Genomic DNA, 18,670 nt, shown 5'->3' on the forward strand with positions numbered 1-18,670 from the left:
ATATTACAAATAAACAACGATAAGAAACAACCAACATACCTTTATCAGTAGTACAAAACCAGATTGTGTTAAGCTTGTCGAACCATTCAAATTTGAGGAAACCAGCAGCTTTTCAGCTTTCACCACAGAGACCTTACTGTGTTTCAGAATCTTAAAAACATCTGCCAAAGCTCAACTGGACTCAGCCCGTCAGCCAGAGCTGTCAGCTGAAGAATTAAGGCTGTGTCAACAGGAGAGAAAAGTCTTCCCTCCTCACCAGCTGACTGGGACTGAAAGCTGACGCAACAGAGTGTATTTCCACTTCATTTTCTCCACCAGGCATCTAGGGTTCCCCAGAGAGAAAAGCAGATAGTAGATATTTGCTGCTACTGCAAACAGAAAGGACAGTTACCAAATTTTGATCAGATACAAAATTAGCCCAAAATATTATTTACACAGACTATTAGTAGAAAGTAAAACCTGAACCTACAATAATCCATTTTTGGACCACTTGTGGACAGCACAAGCTGGGAACATGAAATCACATCAATCATGGTTAGTCACAGGTTGGTCAACTATTGCCTATTGACACTAACAGACATGGAATGATGTTAAAAAGCATTTGGGGAAGTGTTTAGGAACAGTATTCTTTTTGTTCTTCGCCAACTCCTGAGGGAACTCTCTAGCTCTTTATCATCTAAAAGCTCTCCAGCATACTGTTGGTTGATAGAGGCTTTTTCTACTGAAAACAGCTGGAAACAACACTGTTGAGAGTTATGAGACTGAACCAAACAATAAAGTCGCAGGCTTTAAAACTAACCTTACAGTAATGACAAAAGAACAAGAAGCGACACAAATTCACTGTATACAGCTGTTCACCAAGACATAGTTCCAGCATGTAACTTGAAACCTGTTTATGGGTGCACAGGTTAAATAAACAAGGTATAAAATGGTAATTAGTAACCTTTACAGGTGTTGGCAGGCTTATTTTGTACTGTAAGTCTGGACAAAGCAGGCTAGCTGTTTCCCCCTGCTTCCAGTCTTTATGCTAAGTTCCACCTCCCCATCTCTTCTCTTGGAAAGAAAGTGAATAAGCATATTGTAATATTAAACCTGTCCTTTAAGCTTCATTAACTTCAATTAAATTTAAGAGAGAAGATGATGATGATGTTCATGTAACATTCACACCAAGATAATTATCTAAATATGGAGTCAAAGAGGGAGTGACAACAGTGAAAAAAAGGAGGTAAAGATTGAGTGATGAGGTGATGGGACATTGAAGATGTTGGACTTGTAGGGAAAGAAACGATGCAGAGCAACAGTAAGGCTCCTACCATCCATTTATCCTGGTGTGTGGGCCGCTGCTTCTCAGACAGCTGAGACAGAGGGTGTGCTGCTGTATATAGTATGTGTCTATGTGTTCATCTCACATACTCGGGTGCATAATATAGATCTCCGGCCTGCTGATTCAGCCACCCTGAACCTCCCATCACAATTACAGCAAGTGTGTGGCATCACTCCGACACTTGCGTCTGCAAAATGTCACTGTGCTTCACACAGCCCATCAGTCCGCAGGTCTGTCCCCCACCAACAGGCCGCTGTCTGTGAGCACTCGCAGACATGGAGGATGCTGACTCCCACAACCCCTGGGGGCAACAACAAGCATGAATATTAGCCCTGTTGTAGCTCAGTCACTATTGAAGACCATATTTTGGCCTTATTAACTATATAATAAAGTATCCAGCCATTGCTGTGAAATGCTTTGGATAAAATCTGAAACTATTTTTATGTTGCAATTATAGATGTTTCAAGTGTCAAGAAACTGAACAACATTAAAAAAGCTATAAAAACAACATATGACATTTTATCACCTTGTAAAGCTGATATTGCAATTTAGTTAGCAGTCACCTCTTAAAACATGCAGCAGATAAGGAGTAACATCAGCATTCATTGTCAGCCATGTTTGAGTCCACCTGATGTATGTGTGTCCAACTCCTGAGAGAAGTATCTGACTCAGCAACTAAATACTCCACTTTTTTCACCAGCTAGTTGCTGACTTTGTCTATCTGCTGTTTGGTGCTCAGCAAACAGTGGGTTTATTAGAGTTTTTTTTTGCTAAAAAACATCTGTTTGCTGTGTCTGGAAACAACGCTGATAAGAGCAGTGAGAATGATCAGAACAGTAAAGTTTGTGGGCCAGAAAACAAAATAAAGAGCTGAAAGCAGCTGAAACAGAGTTGGGTGATAATTCTCTAGGGTGATGTAACACGTAGCAATTTGATCCATTGTTAATATGAAAATATTGATTATTGCTGCTTTAATACAATTTGTAGCCGAACACCTCAGGTAAAATGAGGTGATCAGTTTCCCATTGCAGCTAGAACACAACTGTTGGATGTACTAATATACAATCCTGCTTAAAGTAAGTTTCAGCTGGTTACTTTTCGCCACATGTTGTTTTAAGAAACAGAAATCATAAAATTGTGGGAAAAAAACAATTCTGTAATGTTACTGACCTCAGGTCACCATTTAAGCAAATCAGTGTAATAGTGTTTCCATGTTGAGGGCATTTTTCACAGTAGGAATGAAATCCATTCAGCTGCTTGAGTTTCAGGCTCCTGGTATTGTGCCGGCTGGCTCACTGTCACACTGTCATGGTTTACTGGGACACTTAGAGCAGAGCCAATGTTAATGTTATTAGTAACACCTGTGCCTTTTCTACTCTAGTCAAATTGTTTGCTGTGGAAAGGACTATTGAGGATATCAGTTAAAGAAAACCCTTTCAAACATGAATTTAGAGTAGGGGAAATACACTATATGGCCAAAAGTATATAATTATAATACATTTTTTATTCTTAGGGCTGAATTGGAACACCGACTATGACTGAATATCAACCAACACCAGTGTCTGACCTCAATAATGCTTATGTGGCTGAATTGGAAGAAATTGCTGTAGTCAGGTTCCAACATCTTGTAGGAAGCCTTTCCAAGAGAGTGGAGGCTGTTGCAGCAGCAGATTAATGTTCATGGTTTTGGAATGACACGTTCATCTATTGCATATTGGTGAAAAATTAACATTTCCTCCTACTCTTGGGTGTTCACATGCTTCATCCTCTTTGCTACGCTATTGTTGGTTATCTGATCAAACATGATAAGTAGATAACTGAGACATGAATAGCTTGTATATATCAGGGATTTACAGAGGATAAGCCGAGAGTTCACTAGAGACACCCCTGTCCCTAATTCACCCTCAGGTCCAAACAAAGGCACTGAGAGAATCTGGAAGTATGAAGACATTAGGGCATTTCAGGTTCAAGATTTGAACCCCTTGGTGCTGTAAAGAAACCCTTACAGTACTTTAAAATGGTCTTCACTGACAAGATGATTGAACATATTGCTCAACATGCCAATTTGTACTCTGCCCAGGGGTTAGGGATCCAATCAAATCCTGAGAGGTTGAAGATTTCCTTGTGATACTACTCCTCATGGGTGTTTTCAACTTCCCAGCCATAGAGGACTACTAGAACCATGAGCTGATATCATCTAGAGGAAGATATTCAAGCTGTTACAATGGTTCATTTATTTTAGTGACAATCAACAGTGCAATGACAGTCCAGAGCAGTGTCTCATTATCACCAACAAGTCAAACAAGTGGGTCAGGTGCTACTTCTAGGGGCCTCATTGGTGACAACGTTATACAAAACCTTAACACTGCCACAGCTTTCAGTTGTCTTCTGTAACAACTACTTCACCAGTTTCAACTTGGTCCAGAACCTGGGTGTCAAGTGCACTGGCACTGTCCGATCAATCCATATCAGTAGAGCCCCCTTGATGACAGACAAAGAGCTGATGGAGATTGGATGTGGAGCTTTTTTACTACAGGTCTGCTGAAGGGGTGATCTCAGTGAAATGGTTTGACAACAAATGTGTCAACCTTCAGAGCAATGCCTGTGGGATCATGCCTCTTTCAACTGTCAAACGGTGGAACAAAGAGGCCCACTCAAAGATTGCCGTCCCAAGTACATCACTCATTCCTGCCTACAACTGGGAGGCATTTATATTTTTGACATGTTGGTACACATAGACAAGACCCAGCCAATTCAAGGCAAGGGTACTTTCCCTTGTTTAGATATATCCTTGATCGGTGCATTTAAAATTCCTGGCTGGTCTACAAGAGGGACTGCGGCCTACAGAATAAGAAACCAATGCCTCTCCAATGGTTTTGGCCATAGTTTGAAGCAAATTAACAACCCAGCATCTAAAGTTGGTGGACCATCATCCTCGACTCTACCACAGATGTTGTTTCAGAAGCAATGTTAAACCTCAAGACCCTAACAGCCACAAACAAATGCGCGTTACCCCAACTGCAGACACTCGAGATGGAAATGTCTAAAGTGCAATGTTTTCCTGTGTTTGAATGCAAACCAGCAATGCTTTGTAGCATACCACCAGGAGTAAAAAGGTGCGGTGGTGGTAGAGTGGTTATTGCGCATGCCACATGTGCATGTCACTCCCCCCTCTCTCTCCCATGTTTCCTGTCTGTCTACTGCTGAATAAGGTGCCGAAAAAAATTCTTAAGGTTAGGGTATGGGTCAGAGTTAGGCATGTGATGGTTATGGTTGAAGTTAGGATAAGCCTCCAGGAAATGAATGTAAATCGATATAATGTCATCTAAAGAGATGGAAACATGGTTGTATGTATATGTGCGTGTACATGTTTAAGTCCATTACAGTAATCAACCTTCAGCTGTTATGGCTCATATTGGAAAGCTCAATTGTCATACCTTTTTGTGTGAGGACAATTAATTCTAAGTGGATGTTTATGAGCAGTAACTCGTGCTGAATTAAACAGTTGTTTTGCCATGATAGAAAAACCAAGCTTTTTGTTTGTGGGATATTTGTTGGTGGTTTTGTGCGGTAGGAAGCACACAGCGATAAGTGAGACTTTTTAATTACTCTTTTGAAATGGAAAAGTTGTCAGTATTTCTCGAACAAAGGAAGTTGGCAAAAGTTTTTGTTCAGTCAGCCAACTTATTGAAAAATACATTGCTATTCACAGCTGTGGGTGGGAAATAAGAATGTAGGATCAAACACATTTATACATTGTCATCTCAAACTGGGTCATTCAAAACTGAACGTCAGCCCATTTACCTTTTATTTAGAGCATGTTCATTCGCCATTTCTTACTAAAATGATTGTTTCCAACTTTAATGCAGCATAAAGATTGTAGTGAAACATTTGTTTATTTTCAAGAAAAAGAGTCTGGCAATCCAGGTATTCATTTGTTTTTGTGACCTTTTGCATTTTGGATTTGCCGCATTTGGTTTCATTGTGTATCTCACAATGATATACAGAGACATTTATTCTACATACATCTCAAGTGAAATGTGTAATATAAAGGACTTGTGCTTAAATTATTAGAAAACCCCAAACTGTGTTTTTACTTCATTCTGTGTTGTTCTGATGTTGTGTCTCTTGGTGTGTTTGTGTGTCCAGACTAATGATGTGGTAGGAAACACCTGGAACTGGCTCTACTTTATACCTCTCATCATCATCGGCTCCTTCTTCATGCTCAACCTGGTGCTTGGTGTCTTATCAGGGTAAGTCGTTTTGTAACATAAACTCACACATTTTAGGTCTGTAATGTGATCACATTACATGTCTGTATAGCTTATCATAAACCTACATTTGCCATTATGACTGATTTACTTACATCAAGATAATGGAGAGGCTGTTCTTCATTTTCATCTGTCAGTTAAAAAGAGTTGAAAAGAACAACAACATCCTGTTGTATTTGCTCACACAGATGGACTATGGTTCATTAGCAATTTCTTCCCATTTTCTCTCAATTTTGTTTAACCGGAAGGGGGGGGGCTTTGTCATCCCCTCGTGTCATTAAAAGGCCTCGCTCTATGGCTTTAATCATCCTGCTCCTCTCTGTGCTACTGGATCTGACGTCTGTCTGTCTCATTGTGCCTCTGGCTGAACAGAGCCTCTTCTCACCTGCGTTCACTCACAGCCCCTCATCTCACCAAAATATGAATGAAAGCAGTCTACTTTGTCTGGACTAACTAAACAAAAGACTCTTTTTTTAGCCCTATGCCAATAAAAGCATATTCACCAAATGTTACTGTTATCCAGTATAGCTACCGTCCTGGTCATTATTTATACAACGATTAGCAATTCTTGAGATGCCAACTCCTGTCATTTTTTCAAAGACAATTGTGTAATCTAACTTTGAAAGCAATATATTTCTTTTATTATATGTATGTATTATAAGGTTTCTCAACACATGCCACATTGGCCTGTTTTTTACACACACACACACACACACACACACACACAAAACACGTACACACGCACACATATATATGAGGATGTATATATATGCGTTGATATATGTGTGCCTAAATATAAAGTATGTATGTGTGTAATTGTGTATGTTGTATCTGGAAAGCGCCATACTTTAACCGGAATTTGCAACATGGCGCTTAAGCAATGATGGCTACTCGTGAAGGGTGGTACAAGCTAACGTTAGCTAACAGACGGAGCAGCACACTGCAGTGTTTCAGCTGATACAACTTGAACCGTAAGTAAAAACTTATGTCACATTTTAGATATAAAGTTTTATGGTTAGCATAACTACAATGTATGTGCACGTCAGAAACATTGTTATCAACAAGCTGTAAAGATCTGTATGTTAGTGACAAAAGCCTGCATAATAAACTACATATTTTCAGTTAGCAATCAGACTGCATGATTTGAAAGGCATAGTCAGTCATCACATCAGGTGAATGATACCAGTAATGCTGCAGTAAAGTAACTGTTATCTTTAAAACTTAGACCAGTCACTTTTGCTATTACGTTAGTGGGGGTATAAATTAAGGATATTAAACTTTCAATGACTGAAGCTTTTTCTGTATTGTATTTAAAGTGAATTGTCATCTGATCATCAGTTGTGAATATGTTTCTTCATCTGCTACAATGAGAGCCACCAGTATCTAACCAGTATCAGCAGGTACAAATGTAGTTCTGATCCACAAAACCAATGAAAAGCTGGTTGAGCTTTGCAGAAGTAACATCAGTGTTGAAAGGAAACCTGCAGAGGTTGTATTCCAGAAAGCAGGTGTCTGAGTTTATTAACCCGGAGATGAGGATCTTGTTCAGAAAGAGAGGTAACTTAAACTTTGGGTGAGTTACCCTGGTAACTGACTCTGCGAACCTGAGACAAACCTGCTCGCTGGCAGGTTTACTTCAACAAACTCTGAATTTTCTGAGCAGCTGTCAGACCCAACATTTAATTTTTTCATTCAATATCAAAGTGTGTATCAAAGCACATTAATTAGCAGACGTTTACTGTATGTCATAGTCAAAATCCTGGTTGGAAATTAGATTGTTACTCAAGAAATATCTTTAACAATGTTGCTTGAACATTGATCTCTGCCCTCACATTTAAAATGCAGAACATGAATTCACCGTCAGCTCAGGATCAAACCTCTGCATGACCTTCTTTTCTAACACTGTGACGCTGTGCACATCGATCAGACAGCTGTCAGCTTGTTACAGCAGCTCTTGCACTGACATGTTTAGAATTTGGTCATTTCTCTTACATACAAAGAAGATTTAGACACAAAAGATTAATAATCAACTTATATATCTCATGATGTGATTGGTCCCACTGATGATTGTAAAGTCAGAGCTCTATTAATGATGAGTTTATTCTTTCACCACACTCACCACACTCAGAGTTGATTGAACAAACTCTAATCAGCTGTTCTGGAGCAATAAACTCAGTTTCCCAACTCAGGTTAATTAACTCTGAGTTTGTTAAACCTGCTTTCTGGGTTAGACCCCTGAAATAAACCACTGCGAGAACTGGTTGCAGCATCATTTAATCTGTTATATTGTTTAATTGCATCATAAACAGACCTGCGATGGCAAATATATACCAAGTTCAAAGATGTGCCACCTACGGGACATTTACTGTGTGTCAAAATGAAGTAAAATCATTATGTTCTAAATATATCGAGGATTAATTATCGGAGCATAGAGTGTAGCTATTTCTACAGTTTAATATTTATACATTTTCAAACATCTCCCTCCCTTGAAAGCTATTACACTGACGCATCACAAGATGAGGCAAAGCAAGGCAATTCAAGAGCTTTACATGAGACATAAAAAGTAGTGATGGGTGGATGAAGCTTTGGGGATTTCTTTCTGTTGGTGCTGAAATAAGATTTGAAGCTGTGGTCTATAAAGTCAGCACCGTGGCATCTAGTCATTTAAACATTTGTAAGACTCTGCTAAATACTGCAATGTATGAGATTTATTAAAAAAGTTACTCATTGTTTTCTTTGTCTTTTCAGGTAGAGATGCATCAACAACAACAACAGTCCAACCTTTGAACTCTACAGTGTTGCACAGTACAGAAATGCTAATTGGGTCACACAAACAGAAACTGGAGATCACATAATGATGAAATAAAGTATTTGACACCCAGATGGTGCAGTGACAACATGAGGTTTGTTCAAATGGTGTGATCCTCATTGTCATGTTGCTGCAGCCAGGTTCAAATTGTATGCTCAACATGAAACTTGTTGATCCAGTTTTTGCATTGTATAGTTTTAACAGCCAAAAACGATAGCTGTTGAAGCTGATTAAGGGTCGTCCACTAAGCGGAAGATTGGCAGTTCGATTCCTGGTACCTCCTGTCAGCATGTCGATGCGTCCTTGGGCAAGATTCTTAACCCCATATTGCTCCAGATGGCTGTGCGAATGGTGTATGAATGTGTATGAATGTTAGTCTCCCTCTGATGAGCAGGTTGGCACCCTGCGTGGCAGCCTCTGCTATCAGCGTATGAATGTGTGTGTGTGTGTGTGTGTGTGTGTGTATGGGTGAATGTGAATGTAGTGTAAAAGCGCTTTGAGTGGTCTAAAGATTAGAAAAGTTATATACAAGTACAGTTAACCATTAAACAGTAACATACTTTGGGGGAAATCCCCCTCATATTTCAAATACAGACAGTATAAAACAGGTGAAAGGGTGAAATATGGAGTCGGACTATATATACAGTATACATATGTATATAAAAAATGATTAAAAGAGTAAATATAGGACAGCTACTGGCAACAATAACATTCCCAATGTTGTGTTGAAGTCTTGTTAAATTCAGAGTCATTTGAGGTCTGTTTTAATAGTGTCATTATTCCGTCTGAGTAGTATAAGACCAACATTAGACCTATCCATAAAGCTTCAAAAAATGATCCCAAATTAGCACTCAGTTAAAGAGGCATTAGCCTTATCAGCACTGTGTATAAACTATATTTATTGCTCTTTAGCCACAGACTTGTAGATCATTTTTAAAGGACAGTGCTGTGTCTGAAATCATTCAGTCATTCACTACTCGCTACTCACTACACACTATCTGGGAATGTGCAGAATTATACACTGAGCTCATCAGTTATTTTCTCTGCACTGTTAATTACATCACTGCTGTTACACAATTAAAACATGCCAGATTAATGTTGACTAGTGGACCATCCGTATTAAATACCGGCATGCGTTTTTGTGATGATATCAGACTGAGTGTATTTTCCTAAATGAATGAAGTACTCTGAGGCCATCTGTATTGCGATGCTGCTTTGCTCACATTGAACGTATTATTTTCACGCCACAACTCATGGATTTGTCTCATGCATGTCGTAATTATAATCTTTATGAAACAGCTCTTTGGAAATATCACTCAATATCAAGTTTTCTTTCTTTGTTCTCACCATCATTAAAACATCTTTGATTAGCTATAGAGTATATTGAGAGATGCAGACTTTGTTACAAAACTTGCTTAACTCTGAACTGATTTTTGCATAATTAGTTTTTTTCTAAATGTTCTTAAATGTGAGAAATTGATACTGCTTACTTGCTGAATTTATATGCAGTTGCCAGGGGCTGATCTAATGGACTCTATGCCAAAACATTACATTTCTAAATAGCAACAACTCCCTCAACTCCATGCAGGCTCTCATCTATTAAAAGGCAACTTCAAGTGTAAATTATTTATTATTTATTTATCAAAAATGTAGATTTGTGTATCTAATATGTTCTGTCTCTACCTATTATTCTATATGATATTGTGTCTGGTTGCTTGTTATTGTCTTCATAATTAAATAAATAAACTAACAACAGGAACAAGATCAGTTTTGTTCCTTAGACTCCAGTAGCCATCATTGCTATAGCACCATACTTCCAGTTTACGTATGGTGCCTGCCATGCATATACACACTCAAACCACACACACACACACACACACATACATACATAGTTATGCACAAACAAACAGTAAATACATTCTGACACACATCCATCTAGTACATGAACACATGCGTATATATATATATAGTATGTATGCAAGGATGTATGTGCATGCTTAGTACCGGTACATATGTTTGTGTAAGTGGTCTATGTGACTTCTCATAAGTGGATGAGAGGCACATTATAAAGCACTAAATGAATGTAGTCCATTTACCATTAGCATTATCTATATCACAGTATATGTTATCTCAATATAATTGTAATATGCTTGATATAATTGCATATGCTGTGATAAGTCCTACATCTGATACATATCTGACTAGCAGCCATGAAAGTGCATTATTATGGTGTGTCATGTCATTACATCACTCTTCACAGTTTTTCCTCTTCATTTCAGTCAGATCTGCTAACACAGCTGCAGCTATGCCAACGGCCTTTTCCCCCTCTCTCTCTCTCTCTCTCTCTCTCTTGGGTTGTCACATGGATGTGTTGTTTTTGTAATGTTAAAAGCATATTTGTTGCTGTAAACGTACTCATGCTGATGTATGACTTTCTCCTTTCTTTGTAAAAAAAATGTCCCTGTATGTGTTCCAACAGAGAATTTGCCAAAGAGCGAGAACGTGTGGAGAAGAGGCAAGAGTTCCTGAAGCTTCGGAGGCAGCAGCAGATCGAGAGAGAGCTCACCGGATACCTGGAGTGGATCTGCAAAGCAGGTCAGACTCATCTCTGAAACAGTGTGAGAGCTGGCACGTAATTTGTTTGTTGTGTTAGGATAAAAAAAAAAACATGACAAATTGAGAGAAAGTCCCTCTTTCCTTTCTCTCTTTCTCTCTCTCTCTCTCCCACTGCAGAGGAGGTGTTGCTGGAGGAGGAAGAAGAGATTGCAGAGGAGAAGTCCCCGCTGGACGGTGCGTGGTACAAGAGGAAACAAAACCTTTCAGGTGAAAAATGAGCTGAGTATCTGTTGTCTGCTTTACCATGGTCTACGCCACCACAGAGGGGCCGATGGTAAACCAGGCACAGGTATGGTTCATCATTTCCATTTGAAGGATAGATTTTGTACAGCAGGTGCTACATGTGCTGTACATAAATCCTTCCAAAAAATCATCAGTCACATTGTTCCTGTGTGGAGCTGAGTGTAGGCTTCAATCAGACTCAGGCACGCTGCACTGGAATAATTATCATCAAAAAAGGGAAACAGAGGTACCTTAAAGGCACAATCTGCTTTTTTCTCCTTTTTAAAAAAAAGCAATATCATGTATTTCCACATCTGTAAGGTGTGAAAATTTGAGCTTTAGGTGGAAATTTAGTATTAGGCTACTGTGTTTCCAAACTCACAAAACTCAAAATATTGGCCTGTAAGGTTGATATAATTATTAATTTGATGTGATATGACACTAGCCTGGATTTCCTTAATTAAAACTGTCTAAAGATTTATTTAGTAAATAGTTAATTGAATTTAGCTGTTGTTATAGCAATAAACAGCACAGTTAACTGGATCACATGAACCCCAAACACAAGCTCATTTTTCAGATGCAAATCATTGTATTTCCTTGGGTGTATGTTGAGAAATATAGATAAAGTTAAAGGATTTGAAAACAGCTATTGAGAAAACATCCTAATCTGTCAGGTGCAGTTGCCTCAGAGTGATAACAGGCCTCCAGGGAGTCTGCACCCAACACATTAGCCCCAGTCACACACCACAACATGTCATTTTCACACTTAGATTTGTATAAATTATACAAGAGGTGTCGCTAGGTGGATTTAGCTATCTATGAGGCTGGCTTTCCCCTGTTGCTGCTGGTTCTAGCTTTATATTTACTGCACAGAGATGGTATTGGTCTTTCATTTCATTCGTGGCAAGAAATGTTGAACAGTTTGAATCCAATTGGTTACTGAACTCATTTTGCTGACAGTTAAACATGTTTTAATCTCAGGTTTTAGAATGATTTTAATCTGAGGTTTTGACAGGTTTCTTTATAAGTAATACTAATAATATTAAATATAAATTAATTCAGTTTGTTTTTAAATTAATAGGTTATACATACAACTATTGTCCACAAAATACCACTAATGGATAAAATGCAGCATATGAACACTATTGAAATAGTCCATCTTGCTGTCTTTCCAGGTGTTTGAGAGAAAGTCAGCAAACATTAAACATTATCAAAATGACTTGTTCCAATTTTTGATCATGGACACACTAAAATAAGATGTTGCTGAGCCATTTCATGGAAAATTGCCAGTCTAGTACAAAAGAAATTGAGAGTCACTTTCCACTTAACCCAAATCACACATCTCACACAATCTGTTTCAATCTAACTGAATATTTGTCATCTGCAAACCTCAACAGGCAGAGGAAGAAGAGCACTTCTCAGCTGCAATTGAAAGACTTATGACCTCAGTTGACTTTGTAGTTAGCATGACAGTGTAAAATATAAGGTATAGTAAGTGTAAGGTGGTTCCTGAGCTTTACATTAACCCCTAATGTGTAGCTGCTACAATGTGTGATTTGTAATTAGATATGTAAGTACCATCATGAAATCAGCACTTATGATCAGCCAGTTGTTTGAGTGCTAATCATGGTTTCCACTCTCTGCTCTCACTGCCTTTTTTTAATCTCTCTCTCTCTTTCTCTTTCTCTCTCACACACTCTCCCCTATGATGTCAGTCCATTAGACCCGCTGTGAAGGCAAGGGTTAATTAGAAGGATTTACAGCAATGGTCTGATTGGATTTGTTAAAGTAAATTCACTATATCACGCTTCCCAACACACACAAACACACACATGTGCATTTTCCCATAGATGGACACACACTGGAAACACATCTGTGATGATGGTTCCAGTAAAGTGACAGCACCCAGTGGCCTTATTTTCTCAATTAGTTACATACAGGGGGATTAAAACGTCTGAGTCCACAGCTGTAGAAAAACCACTCTGATGTAGTTAGAGCATGAAATATGAAGTGGGCTTCCATCAGGTGAATGACAGGTATGAGTAAGTGAGTAAAAGTGTCAATCATAGCTGACGGACTCAGTGGAGGTGGTTGTAAAAATTCTTTGTTTGAAAATGACACATCCACCGTTTACCTACTCTTGTCATGGTGAGACGTTGAAAATGATCCTTTATAATATTTTATCAAATGTAAGAAAAGTCTCTCTCCACAACTTAAAATATATTTTCACTTATGTTTCTCAGGATTCACTGCAAAAATATCCATCTTATTAAGTCATTTTTCTGTGTTAATTGTCTTTATAGTCATATTCTCTGAAACGATCTGAAAAGTTCTGCAAGAATAACAACTTGCTTCTGTCAAGTTTAAGTTTCTTTGATTCTAGTGCAGCAACCTCCTTTTATTCTTCTTGAAACCAACACGATTTCTAGTGGAAACACGCTCAAACGTTCTGTGTCTCGCTTCTTTTGAGAACATATAGTTTTTGTGACCCACTTATCGATGGGAACGCTTTGATAAGAAAGTCAAACTTTTGCAGAGCCTCATTGGTTTCGCTTCCCAGCAGCTTTTTCACAAGCGGAGGTTAGTAAATCTGGAGAGCAAGCCCCGCCACTCCGGCGCCACAGAGGAGGTCATGTGACCATCATGTTCATGTCATGCTGGCAGTTTTTCATTCCAAGGCTGGCTTCAAGCAGGAAGGCAGAAAATCTCCAAATGAAAAACATGATTGATGCCTGCTATTCATGGGTTCCAATTAGGTCACCCTTCCATTTTGCCATATATACACACATACACACACACACACATATATACATATATCCTGCAGTGACATGAGGGTTGTTAAGTTGAAATACATTTTGAAAATGCTCATTTTTTTTCACGTTCCTTTAATTGATTTTTTCACTTTGACAGATTTATATTAAAGAACAGAAAAATCACACTGCACAGTAAGTTAAACATTATTTCTTCCCTTCCTGTCTGTGCGCTTCTCTCCACAGTCCTGAAACGAGGCAAAGCCAAAAAGGGTAAAAACGACCTGATCGGCGCCGAAGAAGGAGAAGATCCTTTTGTGGACATCTCCTCCGTCGGTGAGCCTCACATCTTTTTATATCCACCTCCACCAGCTGATCACCTCTGGCCTTCACAAGCTGGTTGACCTTCACAATAAAAGCCACTATAAAAGCCTGTCCTCTGCCTCTCTGTGGTCTCCATTTATCAGATTAGTATGTCATGTCACCTCTACGCTATAAAACATGTTCCACTGTATCTTAGACTAACTTAACAATGGACATCACAGAAGCATATTTAGCACCATCTGGATTTAGAGACCTAAAGCTATAGTTTCTCCCGGTCGGAGAAGCATATCACCTGGAGGGGAAAAAGAAGTATAATTAACTTTTCTAATTAGACTGTTAAATTAAAATAAGAAGAGAATCACCTGCAGCAAATTAGAATGAGACTTTTTAATATTAATGGACTTCCCGGCTCCACACAAAGACAACATGTAATTGCTTGTCTGTGGGTTGGAAATAAGCATAAGCATGATAATTGAAACCATTTTGTCGCCTTTCACTTGAAATACTTTGTTTTTCCACTGACGATCTCATTTCACGACTGTTTTCCATGAAATTGAACACCATGGGAATGGGAATAGATGCGCCGCACAGGTAAATTTTGTCTCTTATTTCACCCTTCTCGCCTGCGGTTCTGTTGCACGACACCAAGGTATTTAGTGTCTTCTGTAATGAGCAGCTACAAGTACAATTCACAGAGCCTTCAGGTGTTTTTATGTTTTTCTTTCTTTACCTATTAGTTTACAGTTTTGTCCACAAGCATCTTTCCTTGCTGGTGAGCAGATGTAAAGTGGAATCGATTTCCTACTCAACCATAAAATCATGCTTCTGTCTCAAAAACTGGAAGGTCTCTAATTTCCTGCAGCTGGCTGTAGTTCAATTGTAGCACAAACTATGGACATGTGGGTGTTGTAGACTGATTTTTTTTCACTCTTGGTGACCAGAGGCATCATTGCAATCCTGAAGCTGCTCAGGAAAATTGGCAACAAAAGAGCCTGGAGCAGGAAGGATACATAATTGTGTGGAGGAATAAAACATCAGCAGGTGGAGATATTAAAAACTGTTCATTTCTGGGATGTCTGAAAATATCAGTCTACAGCAGCCTCAGTATTAATGTACAGAAATCCAAATACTGATTAAAATTGAAGGAGAAGCAGTAAGCCTGTGAAAAAAAAATTCAAGCTTGAACTATTTCTTGGTCAGAGAGAATCCAGGAAATCACTGCACCAGAAGACAAATTATATATATATTTTTCGTTTCCTAGGATGGCAAAGTCATAAACCACCCTTCTCTGCCTCTGATTGGCTAGTACTTGTTGCCTTCTTGGTTTGATTTAAGCAAGAGTGAGATTGGTTAGTGTTAGGATAAGAATATCAGGGTTGGCCAATCAGATGCAGACTAGGGCGGGTCATGAATTCTTGCTAGAACAAAATATGTTGCGCCAGAGACACGTCATGCAGACCCACTTGTTATTTTTGTGTTTTACATTTTGTACAAATGTAACAAATGAAATTTATTTTGAAAGATACTGGTAAGTGAATTTAAAAAACAAACAAACTTTGGTCAGAACCATGCTAGCTCTTTCCCTCCATTTCCAGTTATGCTAAAATAAGCTAATTGTTCTTGACTGTAGCTCTTCTTATATACAGTCTATGCTGTAGCTTCACATTTAGTGTACAGACATGAGAGTAGCATGGTTTATTTCATGTAACTTTAAGTAATAAAGCTACTAAGCACTTTGAATTTCTCCAAAAGTTTAATTATTCTTTTCAGAGTAACTTCACACTAGCTAAACTTATTTTTTGCTAGTTTATCTTAACTCACCTTGCTGCAGTCAGTGCTTTAGGTACTTTAGGGTGACACTGTATGAGTGTGGATAGAGGTAAGACATTTGACACTTTTAACCAGAGAGGACAGTAAAAGACAGCTTTTAAGCTTGGCAATAAGTTATTTTTAAAGCATATGTAAACAAGCCAAAAATTAGCACACACAAAGAGTTTTTTTTGTCTGTCTGTTAAACTCCTCCACTAACTAACACCAATCACTAACATTGTATTTCGTATTAAATTAAAATTATGGTCTTAATGGTGATGGTGTGGTGATGATGGGGAAGCAGCTCATCACAGCAGCAGGAAGAAGACAATGAAAACACACACTGTGAAAATTGCAACAAATATTTAACCACCACACACTCACACTCTTCCTCTCTCCCTCTCTCCTCTCTCTCATCTTTCAGCTCCACCCGGCTCTCCGTTTGGTCGGGCTAGCGTGAAGAGCAGTGGTAAGATGGACAGCTCCTCTTACTTCCGGCGTAAAGAGAAAAGGACCCGTTTCTTCATCCGCCGCATGGTGAAAGCTCAGAGCTTCTACTGGATCGTTCTGTGTCTGGTGGGCCTCAACACTCTGTGTGTGGCCATCGTCCACTACAATCAACCTGAGTGGCTCACAACAGCCCTCTGTAAGTCACACACAAGTACACTATCATACTAGCATGCAGTTATTGGTGTTAACTGCTGTTAAAAATGTTTTTTTACTCTCCATTTTGAAAACAGACACAGCAGAGTTTGTCTTCCTCGGTTTGTTTCTCTCTGAGATGACTTTGAAGATGTACGGCCTCGGAGTAAGGAATTATTTCCACTCCTCCTTTAACTGCTTTGATTTTGGGGTGAGTTACGTTCTGCTCTGACACACAGGTAGATATGTCACATTGATTTAAAGTTCTGCATGCTTGGACAGTAAAGAGGTCATCTGTCAGTGGTTTATGACCAGATTTAATGTGATGCTTTAAACAGTTTTTAACAGCTTGTTGAAACTGAGCCATACACAGCTAGTGAGAACTTTATCCTCTGCTCTCCTCTCCAGGTGATTGTGGGAAGTATTTTTGAGGTGATCTGGGACATGATTAAACCAGGAGCGTCATTTGGTATCAGCGTGTTGAGAGCCCTGAGACTGCTCAGGATATTTAAAGTCACCAAGTGAGTTCATTGCCGGGAAAAGACACACTCAAACACATGAAACTATACAAAAATCAGATTAAGCTTCCGTCACAGAAACTTTGCTTTTAGTTTTTGCACCTCAATAACTGTCAGTGTTCAAGGAGCTTTTAGAGCTCTCTGTGTACTAATCTGTTATGATTATATTGTAGGATTAAGTTCATATCTTGCCTCGTAATTATGAATCAATCAAAAAAACTGAAGAGCTTTTGGCAGAAACAGGGGTTTAGTTAAACCTTGCAGCTTACTCAACGACAGAGAGGAAACATTAGAAACATTACAATACTGTTGACATACCCCAACATATCCCAAAACATAGGGTATAGGTAAAAAGGCAACACAATCATGACAAAAAACCATGAATGTTTAGAATACAATTTTTTTGACTGAAATGAGCATCAGAATGTCCAATCAAAATGGTTCTTACATCTCTGGAGCACTGATGCTCTCCTCCATCAGTTCATTTTCTGATATATGCTGTTTGTTAATAACTTTTGAACATATCTCCACAGTTTTTTCTCCTCATTGTATTATACTGTAGAACATGCCACTCCCATACCAATCGATGGCATTTCTGAGCTGCCTGACACCATATTCTTCTTCTTCTTATTATGCTTTATTTAATAGGGACAGATACAATATACATAGACTGGTTAAAAAACTGTCTGATGCAAGTATCACAGTGTTTATTGCGGGTGCTAATTTGCAACGCCTGTCCCTAGAAGGGATTTTGTGAAAGCACGCGAGTGACTGAGTATCACAATGAGTCACGCAACATTGGACGCTCTCTGTACACACTGAATCTGGTAAATATATACTTCTGTTATGTCATGTAAACAAATCACGTACCTATCAGCTGTGCACTTAGGATCAGACTCACAACTCAAGTAAAAGATGGTACTTGCTATCCTACATTTGTACTGGAATTGGCATACAGTAGCCTATAGCCAACAGCAACTTAGCCAGAAACTTCCAGCTCCCTGGCGATCTTCCTCCATCCAGCTGCCACCTCATCTATGTTTTTGGTGTGACATGAAGAGGTATCAAAGGTATCCTCATTTTAACTAAATGAATCAGCTGTTTGGACTCTCCAATAGTAAATAGAGCAATAAAACTAATTTTGTTGCTGACGCTGGCTTGCATCGCATTCAGTTAGAACACACTGTGACATATTCTGAAAATACTGATATAAGACCTGTGTACCTGCTGTCATTTCAGTTGATCCTGAATAAATTGGCCAACAACTACATTTACGAAAAAACTAGTAAATGGTGAAGATGTGTATGAATTCTGTTAAAACTCAACATTTTGGAGATACAAGGTTTTCATGTGACAGGAGCAGCACTTCAGGGCGGTCTTAACTC

The 18,670-nt window shown here is 38.8% G+C and overlaps 1 protein-coding gene across 1 annotated transcript in view; it reads left to right on the plus strand.

The window, feature by feature from the left end:
* Positions 1 to 18,670, plus strand: part of cacna1bb (calcium channel, voltage-dependent, N type, alpha 1B subunit, b) — a 170,407-nt gene that overhangs the window by 80,822 nt on the left and 70,915 nt on the right. Inside the window, exons 9-15 of the mRNA XM_053340345.1 lie at positions 5,474 to 5,577; positions 10,884 to 10,999; positions 11,138 to 11,227; positions 14,239 to 14,328; positions 16,550 to 16,771; positions 16,866 to 16,978; positions 17,176 to 17,288. Coding sequence (XP_053196320.1) covers positions 5,474 to 5,577; positions 10,884 to 10,999; positions 11,138 to 11,227; positions 14,239 to 14,328; positions 16,550 to 16,771; positions 16,866 to 16,978; positions 17,176 to 17,288 — 848 coding nt within the window. The remainder of the gene's footprint in view (positions 1 to 5,473; positions 5,578 to 10,883; positions 11,000 to 11,137; positions 11,228 to 14,238; positions 14,329 to 16,549; positions 16,772 to 16,865; positions 16,979 to 17,175; positions 17,289 to 18,670) is intronic.

This window comes from Scomber japonicus, chromosome 19 (genome assembly GCF_027409825.1).
Source record: "Scomber japonicus isolate fScoJap1 chromosome 19, fScoJap1.pri, whole genome shotgun sequence".
NCBI classification, from domain to species: domain Eukaryota; kingdom Metazoa; phylum Chordata; class Actinopteri; order Scombriformes; family Scombridae; genus Scomber; species Scomber japonicus.